This window comes from Anarhichas minor, unplaced genomic scaffold (genome assembly GCF_050575085.1).
Source record: "Anarhichas minor isolate MPS153535 unplaced genomic scaffold, ASM5057508v1 ptg000028l, whole genome shotgun sequence".
NCBI classification, from domain to species: domain Eukaryota; kingdom Metazoa; phylum Chordata; class Actinopteri; order Perciformes; family Anarhichadidae; genus Anarhichas; species Anarhichas minor.
In genome coordinates this window covers 3,018,002-3,029,468 of record NW_027466474.1, presented here as the reverse complement: position 1 = coordinate 3,029,468, position 11,467 = coordinate 3,018,002, and the positions used below count along the sequence as shown (strand labels likewise).

At 41.4% G+C, this 11,467-nt stretch overlaps 1 protein-coding gene across 4 annotated transcripts in view; it reads right to left on the bottom strand.

Annotated features, from left to right (window-relative positions):
- The window catches only part of atp8a1 (ATPase phospholipid transporting 8A1), a 94,542-nt gene that overhangs the window by 29,991 nt on the left and 53,084 nt on the right, over window positions 1-11,467 (bottom strand). For all 4 annotated transcript variants that reach the window (XM_076103933.1, XM_076103934.1, XM_076103931.1 and 1 more), the window contains 4 exons: window positions 9,787-9,925; window positions 6,729-6,793; window positions 2,816-2,988; window positions 514-697 (listed from right to left, as the gene is read on the bottom strand). In XM_076103933.1, the coding sequence (XP_075960048.1) occupies window positions 514-697; window positions 2,816-2,988; window positions 6,729-6,793; window positions 9,787-9,925 (561 nt within the window). The remainder of the gene's footprint in view (window positions 1-513; window positions 698-2,815; window positions 2,989-6,728; window positions 6,794-9,786; window positions 9,926-11,467) is intronic.

Sequence of the window (11,467 nt, the reverse complement as noted above, 5' to 3'; positions counted from 1 at the left end):
ATGAATTTCAGTGCATTGCTGCCAAATTAATGACATGCGCCTGCAGCTTAAAAGCAAAGAATGTTTTAATGAAGTTCAAATCACGTTTTAACACGACAAAAGTGTCGAATCTGGTCTTCTCGTCTTATGGTTTTCATTGTATGTACACACTTAAGCTTAGGTATGAGAGTGTAAGTGTGTGAATATGTTTTGTTCCAACAGAAATAACTTTTCTAAGGTTTTGATTTTACACGTTATAAGTCTTGAAGATGAAGAAGAAGTTACACAAAGCTGTCAAAACTACTTCATACAGTAAATGTTAATTTATGCATATTAAATAATTAATAGCAGAAAAAGGTCCCACATATGTTATAAATATATACATACTTATGTCTTCCATCTCCAACTACTAATGAGGAAACAACTGCATTTCCTTGTACTCTGTGCAACATGACAATAAAGTTGAATGTAATCTAAACATACTTAAATCCTTATGTTGCGTTTTTCTTTCTTGGTGTGCGCCCCTGTGCTCACCTGGGCAATAGAGTAGTCGGAGGAGTTTGCCGCTTGCAGACCCTCGTTGCCTGAGATTCCCACACCGACATGAGCGGTCTGGATCATTGCCACGTCGTTAGCACCGTCACCAATGGCCAGCGTGATCACCTTCACTTGTTTCTTTACCATTTCCACCACCTCGGACTTCTGAAGAGGAGATACTCTAAAACGAAAAAGTAGCACAGGGAATGTTACACAATGGGTATTTAATGAAACTACAAATTGGTTTGTGTTCATCAGAAAGTGCAATTAATGTGCCAGTCATGGTCAAATTGGTGCTACACAGTATGCAGTGCGAAGGACAAAGCATCACGTATGAATTACAATGGAGAGTTGATGCTAGATTATAACATAACCCTCAAGAACGTCTTGTCCAGGAAATTCTATTTCCTATTTTCCCAGTATTGGGCTGTATAATTTGGGCGTGCATAAAATAATATCTATTCTTGAGATCAGCACTTTGCAAAACCCAATGCTCTTCCTTAACTTTGTAGAATTGTAGGTTGAGGCACGCAGACAGTGCTGCCAAACTGTGCGAACACCCTCAAAATAAACATAGGGGCATTTTGTGCAGAATATTACAAAAGAGCAGGTGCCTTGGTGACAAAAGGAAAGAAATGCCCAGCTGCAGTGTGTCTCTGACTTGACTGGGCAGCCAGTGAGGGATTGTGTCACTGTTGCTGCACTAACTCCTGCTGGTTGGACGAGTCAAAAGAGAACAAGCGAAGCACCCAAGCAGCTGTTGTTGTATGCACTGTCTCCAATCTCAGCCTCTGAAGCTTCTAACTCCGTCAGAGTTGTCATAAGTCAAGGTGGCCTCCATCACTAGTCTGCTACTCTCTTTTTGGGGACAGCCTGCTCTACGCAGATTGACAGCTGTGCCATTCTCTGATTCAACTGTACTCTAAAGGATACTCAGCTACATTTTTGTATCCATCGCCTTGACATGTGCTTTTCAGTCACCATTTGGCTGAGATGCTTGGAGTGCTCCTTTGTTTAATGCCACCATACGGACTCACCTGAAGTTGTTCCTGCCACATACAGGTATATTTACACTACAATCAATTGAAACCCCTCAACTAGACACAGGTGATCTGTTTTCACTTTGACATTAAAGTGCCCTTTTCTGCTGATTAAATCTACTTTGTACTGTTGTAATACAATACGAAATGAAAACTTTAAGGCGATGTACCAACAGGTAAGTTGGCAGTGACGAGGACAGCATGGGGAACTGGGCCCTACCACTATAAAGACTACTTGTTATATTCTGGGAGATGCATTCCCCCCCTCCTCTAGAAGAGACCTGGTAACAGCTTTCTTACCGGGTCCATTAAGTGAAGCCAATCACTAGGTGATGGTTGTGACACATCTTGTAACTCTTCCTTTACAAGACTTCAAACTTAACTTTATGCCTTTACAGACAGCAAAGCCTGTAGCCTCCCACACAGGAGCTTCTTCTTAGTGTACCAGCGGTTTGGGGGTCTCCAGAGATGATGTCGTAAACTGCATGTCTGTCCTAAGCTGTGAAATTGTTAATGTTTATGTTCTCCGTGGTTTAAGGGGCCTCATTCATCTCCTGGTGTTTCTTAGTGCCCAAAGAGTTTGCACAAGGCAAAGGCATGTAGCCGTGAAGGAAAAAAATGTAAAGATTTTACGTAATGTGCAGAGTTATAAGGTTTGCTGTTGTTCTGAAAACATGGTGCTGATTTCTGGCCCCAGACCGAGTCATGGTTGCTTGAGTACTTAAGTACTTCCTATTATTTATGTGGCCCGGGCAGGTCAACGGTGTACCTGCATAATGTTGAAAGTTGCCATTTATATTTACAGCTCTCACGCTTTTTGAACTGCTGCCATAAAATACCCAATGACCTTTTTGGCAAAGACATAATACTTCACTTTAAGTCATTTTAAAAGTAAAAACATTACTCAATTTTAGCTTCTCATTTGTGAGGATTTGCTTTATTTCTCTGTTTTACATCATTGTAAAATCCTCTTTGGGTTTGGGGCTATTGGTTTGACAAAATACGCAATTTCATGACATCGTAAAAAGTGGAAAATGTAAGAATTTTCCATCTCTAAACACTTTTTTGATCTGTTGCATTAAAGTGGATACTTGAAAAAGTACTGTATAGTATTCAAACAGTATTTTGTGTAGTTTTTTTTCAAGTGCAGAAACAGATTCGGTACATAAAGTCTTGGCAGTAAAGAACATCGTCTGTCATTTTGGTCCGTGGAATTTATTGTCCCTGGTTCATTTTATTGTTTCAGGAGTAAATCTTACCTGCAGCATATGACAGCTTTACAGGACAGGGCGAGGTCCAGGAAGTACTGTCGCACTCCGAATGTGAGGGCGTAATTCAGAGTCTTCCCGTCAACGATGAGAGCAAAGTCGTTCTCCTTGTAGAGAGCATCTCCCAGCATTCCACAGTGGTGGCTGAGCGTTTCCCTCGTTCTCTGTGCGATGGAAAAACACGCCATGAACGTTAGTTTAATTAGTGTAATTAGTCATTATAATCTCAGGCCTATGGTGTTGTAGTTGCTAGAGGAGATATGTATCGTTATTAAATAATGTTAGCTATTTTTGTCCTGGTGGATTGGTTTTCAAGAATCTACTGTGCAAGCTGATTATGATTAATTCATTTATATATTATTATTATTATTATTATTATTATTATTATATCTTAAAGGCATTCGTCAATTTTTTTAATCTCATACAATTATTGTAATAATACCATCTGTTATCCAGGCTAAATGAATTAAGTGCACACAAAAATCTATGAAAAACTGATTTATAATGTATGTAAAGTAAATTCAGATGTTTCACAGATGGCACTATAACACTATAATGATTGAGTATAAGAAAACAAATATGTATAGAACTTCAGTGCTTCCATACAGAAATAATTGCAGATGTTATTTTACTTCATTACATCTTTTTTTCTTCCAAGTCGAAACTTTTCCAAAGAAATTTCTGGGTTTAAAAGTTGCTATGATATGTTTTATGAATAAAAAGGAAACTGTCCTTGAATGTTTTTGTTAGTTGTAACACTTTTTCATTTGACCATGAGGACTTACTAATCTAAAGGATGAGATGCATGGAGAACAAGAGTGATTGATATTGAACCACAGTAAGACCCTCCTCCTGTAATCTTCTATAATATTTAATGTTTCATCTACTGTAGTCGGGACATACAAGAAAAGTCTTCCTCTCCGTTTGTATGATGCATTTTTTAAGTCCAACAATGAAACACCATTTGTGCATTCAATTTAATTCACTACTTGTGTCACTACATTTATTATGTTTCTCATGCTTATAAAACTCAGACCATGGCTGTTAGGCGATAACACAGACGAGTTCTGAGAATGGATCCTGTTTGCTTATACAGCTATGATGATGAGTGATGATGAAAAGCCTTAAATATGAGACTGACAAGAGGATTTACTGTCCTGGTACAAGGACATGTGGACTGGACGGATGGAGTGGTGAGATCATCATTGTATTCATCAATCAATCATCTTCCCCACATATGGTGAAGCCATTAGGAAATAACACCAATTTCTGTGTGTAACCATTTTCTGAGGTATGTAATACATGTATATTTTCAATAAAAAAAAGAGTAAAAAAATATAGTATTACTACAAAAAAACTTGGCATAGAAATTCTTGCAGTAAAATAATATCCTTAATGGTGGTGCGGTAGAGTTGTACAGGTGCAAACGGTTAAATGGAAGACAGACCTAACTTGGCGGATACAATGCAAGGTATCAAACATAATGTGTCATGCAGATGCTCAAACAGCTGTAATCGTTATAAAATGGTAGCCGTAAGCGGTGCTGACGGAGGGAGGGGTCCGGCCTGGTGTTGAGGTCAGATATGTCAAAGCAGTCAGATTGTACCAGGGGGACCAGGCAGCGTTCGCTTGGCATAACAAAACTCTGAAACCCCAGCTTAAAGGAAATATTTGGAGAAAGGGGCTTTACGTTTCACAAAGTGAGAGGAGGAGAGTGAGAGACGCGCAGAGAAAGAGATGATGGATTAACAGAGGAGAGAAACTGAGCAAGAGGATACAAGCAGAAAGCAGCTGCGAGGACTTAACCATCTCTGATGGGGTCTGTAAAACAGCATGAGATGGTGAGCAGTGGGCAGGCGTGTGTGTGTGTGTGTGACAGAGAGAAGCACAGGTCAGGTTGTGATTTCTGTATTTTACCACAGAGCAAAACATTTTATCCTCTCCATCTCAGTTAACAGAGTGATTTCAGATGACATCTCAGTGTGAGTGCTTTGTATAAGCCAGTATACCATGTGTGAGAAAGAATTCACTCTGTTTGGGGCAGAACCTCTTCAACACAGAAGCAAAGTTGACCATTTCCCTCAACTAGGGCGGCCATTTCTCCCCTAATTTCCACTGAGGAATTTTAGCGCTAATGCTACATGTCTCCTCCTAAAGCCTCTTTGTTATGGCTATAATGACCAGTTTAGCCTATGTGACTAGCTACTGTTTGGCTTTGGAATTGGTATGTGCTGTCCATTCACAAATCCACAAGAGCTTCCCATAAAGACTGAGCTCTATTGTTGATATAGACCCTTGAGTGATACAGCCAACAGGACGTGACACTCGTGATGTGGAATCTGGACGTTTGTATGGATGTATTGTCATCATTTGTCTTATAGACTTGGACCCACCCACAAAGGGGACCTTCCAGCTCAGTTAGAAGTGTGTGGACTCATGCTTTTCTGTCACTTTAATGACCGGCAGCTCACTGAGAAGACACCTGAGAGTGTGTTTGCGTTATAAATCATGATTTTCCCATCCAACTTTCACTTGGACTTATATATTGTTGATTTTCTGATCTGTTTGTCAGCGTTTTGTAATAATCAAAACACAGACGAATAACCTTTTCTATTCAAAAATGAAAATAATAAGCCTCATCTATCTGTGACTGTACTTAATAAAGATGAATATACTAATGCTCAATAAGTGCCGTTAGCTCTTCACATGATTAAACACCACGACTGGAAGACAAAGCTGCTCAAAATGACCTAATCCTACCTTTGAGACCAAGTTTCACTTTGGGAATTTCACTTCTAGTAAGATTTAGTACAGAGGATGTCAAAAACTTTGTCCTCGCTTTGATAAACATTTCTAAACACAGCAAAGAGGGAAGACATGCTCCAATTACTCTCTTTCGCAGCACAAGAGCGCTCAGAGCTACCAGCCCTGCCGCCTGGTCCTCCGCTCACTGGGCGTCCTCAGTCTTTGGTGGAGAGGTTTCTCCCTTTGCGTTTTAACAAACTGCCTTATGTAAGCATCTGTTCAACCACAGGGGAATGAGAGCTGACATTTCAAAGCGCCGGTCGGCGTGCTTTATGAATGCACCGACCCCAAATTTCTACCTCGACTTCATTTATCACGCTTAACGACCGGGTGACAGAGTGAAGGCCGTCCGTCATCACCACCCCCCCCTTCCTCCCTCACCCGCTTCTTCTCACCATTCCTTCATTCCTGTCCGACAGACTAAACCCAGTCGGGTTTCTCCTCCATCTGTGGCCTCCTCTGCTTAGCTTTCTCCTGCAGGAAATGCAGGGACTTGCCCTTTTCAATCTCAGAAACAACAGACAAGGCCCTCCTGCCGGGGGGGTCAACAGACTTCTCTGCAGGGTGTCTTAAAGATGTTAAAGGCAGATTTGTGATGTGTGGTGGCTCTGAGTGTTGGAAGGCTCCCTGTGGCTTCAACCTTTCAGGTTCAAGAGTATTTTTCACAGGGATTGGGTGATGACATCAGGGGATTGTTATACTCAAGGATGTCGTCATGATGTCATGTATTCACCCTTTTATTTATTATTTGTATTGATTTATTAGTCTTGACCTCTAATGCATCTTTGCTGCTTATGTAGCAAACACAGATATAATTTGCAGAGAATGTACAAAGGGGACATGGGAATTACTGTCGATACATAGTGTATCAATTAAGTGCGTTTGTATGATAGTCAGATATTCTGAAAATACTGGGAGAAGCATGCATGCACGTCTTTACAAGGACATGTGGATTGGAAATTGGAAATTGATTGATTGAACGACGACCCAAAAAAATAAAAAAAATAAATAAAGAGTTTCATGTTCTTTGGTGAGTTTTTCAATTCTGTATGCATGGAAGTTAATTTGTGGATAAGTACAAAAATACAAAGAAACTCACATCAAGAGTGTCTTCATTGATCACGAGCAGGCCCATGTTCTTGGTCAGTAGTTTGCAGGAATGTCCTACAAAAAAAACAGAAAAACAAGAAAATTAAATTATACGTTTGATGCAAATTTAGAAATTAGACTTGAAAAGACTGGAAAGTAAGCACGTCGGTAGGAAGGAAATACTTAAATTAATTCTATTATGACTTCAAACTGTAGTTTAATTTAGATTCAATAACCCCCTTTAGCTTGACAACTTATGTGCTTAGGACTCACACACACGCGCACACACACACACACAGAGAGAGATTAAAACAAAACATTTTAATAAAAGAAGAAAATTAGTTTAATTTAGATTCAATAACCCCCTTTAGCTTGACAACTTATGTGCTTAGGGCTCACACACACACACACACACACACACACACACACACACACACACACACACACACACACACACACACACACACACACACACACACACACACACACACACACACACACACACACACACACACACACACAGAGAGATTAAAACAAAACATTTTAATAAAAGAAGAAAACAAATAAGGGGCACTACAATATGTGGCAACATTTTAAGGGACACCAATTAAAATGTTACAGCTCAGAGCCTGTGTCTCGGGACATGACTAATGAGTTTGGTTTACAAGAGTTTGTCAGTTTCCTGTTTTAACAGGCAGTTACAACTCTGAGTTACCAAACATGGCTCTCTGGGGAGCGTTCCCCGCAGCTCTTGGCTGGGACAGATGCTCTGGGTCACCAGCAAGGTGGTAGAGGGAGCCTCCCGTTGGGGAAAACAGAAATGTTGAAAACTGTGGCTGTATGAAAAGGCTGCCATCTGTGGCATAACCACATGAATATTTGTGGGCTTCAACACTTTGCTCCTGTCTGGAAAGAGATTTTAGTGTCTTTAAGGGGGTTACCACAAAGACCATGTTTTGTGAATATATGGGTGGCATTTTCTGTGAGTGAAACTTTGATACGATTGTGCACAAAACACACAAAAACAGCCACACTCAAACACAATAATGCACACAGAGTACACGCAGAAGGGGCCTTGCATGAGGAAATGAGGGTTTCACCTCCCGAGTCAAAACCAAACACGGTTGGGGTCTGGGTCTGGCAGATTGTTTTCTTAAATGCAAAGGTGCAAACGTCCAAAAAATTGCCAATGTGAGGGAAATGTCTCCCCATCTCAACACTGTCCCTACTCCCTTCCCCCTTGTCAGTTCCTGCCACAGCCCTTCCGCTTAATGTGTTTACCTTAAGCTCATTTGGCTGTGGCCAAACTGCCCTTTTTTTATTTTACCAGAGAAAGTTGGATTCCTGGCCTTTCTCCATCTCAGGCGGAACTAAACACTGCTCCCACAGGACTCGAGGAATGTGTAACCGGGACACTCGAGTCACGGTTATCTCAATTGTTGCAACAGGAGCAACAATTAAAGTAAAGACACAATGTTTGGCTACAGAGGGAACTCTAGATTTTGGGAGGAAGAAAGAATGGGGACATGATAATACTGACTGCAAAAGGTGAAGTTGGGAAGGTATACTTCTGTGGAAAGATAAGGGGTTGTGTGTCTCTCTGCTCATTGTTTATGTGCTTCTCATCTGCAATACCTTCATTAAACTGTGTTGTATTTCCCAAAAAGCTGAAGAGCGGGCACTTTCCTTGCACTGAATTCTGGTTCTGACCTGTCCTAAGCATTACATATGTTTAACTCCCCTCAACAAACAACTCACAGCACTTCTCAGAGCAAACATGGCTCTTTCCTCCGGTGGCCAGACACTAAGTGTCAGTGTAGTTACTGTACATTACTAAGTCATGAGCGTTCAGGACTAGGAACAAACTGAAACAATGACAAGTCTTTACAGCTTCAGATCAAACGCATCTGCCGTGCTTCAATTTAGTTCATTTGTGAGAATAAGTGACCTCCACTACATTTAAGCCCAATATCCTACACTAAGTGTGGCATTTGGGTGGTTCAGGCCACCTGGAAACGCCTAAATGTGATGGGCCAAATTCATCAGTCAAATGTGGCAAAACTTGCACAATTAACCCATGGCAATGGGGATCGTCTTTCAGAGAGGAAAATAGTAAAAAAACAAAGTCAATATTCAGCAGAGATTTTACAGAGCAACATAGTTAAACGGCGGTCCTGTAAAAATACTTCTAGTGAGCATGTGCTTCTGCGGAGCTGCCTCACATCTGGGCACGGTGGGCACAAAGGGCTGATTCAGTCAGGCCACAGTGGTAGGTAGAGCCACAAACGGAGGTACTTTTCATATCTATTTTTCTGGGTTCCGTGTTTAAATGTAGGCTGTATTCAAGGTAGATCCACTTGTAGTATTATGTACAATTAAGGAAACTGAACTGAATCTAGCGGACCAGACATTTTCACTCATTCACCTCTCTGCTAACATCTGCGAGGCTAAAACCTCTGGGGGAACCAGATACCTGAGAGCTGCCTCCTTGTGTACATACGCAATGTTATTTATTTCATGTCAGTGCAGTGTGCTCATACATCATCTGGCATTCTGCGACAGATGCTTTTGCTAGATATGTGTGACAGAGAAGCATTCAGCTTGTCTTGCTTTGGTGAAGAACGACCACAGGACTGACTGGGGTACCTGTAAGAGGCTGGTGAACAACGCAGATCAGGTTCACCAGTGACTTTCCACTTGGTTTGATACCGAGAACTCAAGCAGGGCTTGTCGGGGTGCACAAATATTAATGGGAGTATGTGGATGCAGGCAATCTTTAATGCTAATTATTTTTACATTAAAGGCGCACACCACCAATTTTACACATGAAGAACAGTTTACTGGACTAAATCTTTGTTTACCTTTGAGCCTGCTTTACCGGCAGGAGGTGTAGAGTTTGACAAAAGTGGGCATTTAGGAGGCAGGAGGGGTCTAATGATCATGCAATTGAGTTGTATTATTATTACTACATGTAGGATCCAGTGTTTTTGGAGCATACTAGAGACTAAAAAAGATCCTGATATCTTGGCCCCTTGTGAGTCTCCTAACTTTGCACGTCTGACTCTTACCAATGTTAATGGCTGTTTCCTGTTTGTCCCCCGTCAGGATCCAGATCTTGATGTCCGCTTTCATCAAAGTCTCAATGGTCTCAGGCACCTTATCCTGGAGCTTGTCCTCTATCGCTGTGGCCCCGAGCAGCTGCAGGTTCTACACCAGAAAAGAGCAAAAGACAGAAAACAATTTCTTTATAAAAAAATAAAATAAATAAAAAGTCAGCAAGTGGTGGTCGCAACAGAGGAAGGCCTTTAAAACGTCATGTGTCAGAGAAACATGTGGGCCGGGATTGTGTCACTCACTCAGACTGTTTTTCCCTTCATCAGCTGCTCTCGTTTATCACTCAGAAAAACCACCACAGGCTTGAGAGGTTTTGGACTCGTCACTGTGCCTGTCTGTATGTGTGTGTGTGTGTGTGTGTGTGTGTGTGTGTGTGTGTGTGTGTGTGAGAGAAATGACCCACAGACTACTGCGGGTGTTGTTCCCAGGAACCTTGGTGGTTGTTTGGGGCTGGTTGTGAACTCGTATGGTACCGTCACAGGGCCAAAGATTTGACAAGACCCAGGGTTGATTGGAGACAGGAGCCAGCAGCAGAGGAAAGGCAGGGGAAGCTCTTTAAGTTGTGACCTGAGCCCTGCTGCCTATACATCTGTAGCTCCGTCCTCTCTAATCATCTTTTTTACCACACAGCACGGGAAACTGCCTGGGGAAGAACATGACTACAGCTGATGAGTCCTCATTTGCCGGTTTCATGTGGAATTGTTTTGTTGTTCCTGTTGTTAAAGACACTCTTTGTGGATTATGATACAAGAACCTCTTGGATCAGGGTTTCAACCCCTAAGCCAGGGTGGGACCATAACACCAGTGTATAGCCAAACGCCGGTAGAGGGTCTGTTCACCTCTGAATTCACCAGACGCTGTGGAGAGTCAGTACTTCTCTACTCTGCCCCTGATGTTAAGAATAGGAGAAGTTATAACTTTGCCAAATGAGGAGACTAGCAGTTTATATCTGTTGCATTGAACACTGGCCCTCTGATGGTCTTTAGTAGCAGTAGTCGGTTGAGCTGAATTGCAAGTAGACCAGAAATAATGGATCCAAGCTTAAACCAATCAGTGAAGTTCATAAGAAACGTTTCCGTCAATAACTGGAACAGTTTACTTCACATGTACGCACTTTGGAACATACTGTAGTAATATGAGAGAAGGAAACTCTGTTAAAGGATGATTCAGGGAATATGATAATCACACCAATTAATGGAAACCATCAATTATCATTCAGAGTAGCAAGCAATGGAAGGATTAGGTATCAAAGAAGTACAATAGCTTCTCAGTTCAGAACGCAATAACAAAGGAATTCATGTTTTTTTCTTTCTTTTTTTATCACTATCTAGCTCCTATCAAGGTTGAATAATATGTTTATCACATCTTAACATTTTCTTACACAATAATCACACACTGGAGCTTTTTGTTTGTGAGGTGATGAAGGAGTAACGTCTCCGTCTTTGAAGTTTCCCTGCAACTCCATTGTGCCCCCGTGTGGCGTTACCGTGAGCATTTCTTAACATGGGTGGCCCTGAGCAGCAATGAACCTCAAACCCTGGCAGCGTCGGTGCCACACTCTGCCCATTAAGCAATGCACATTACGTTTTTTCCCTCTGAAAGCTTTTATGTTTATTTCATGATTTATTGCCTCCA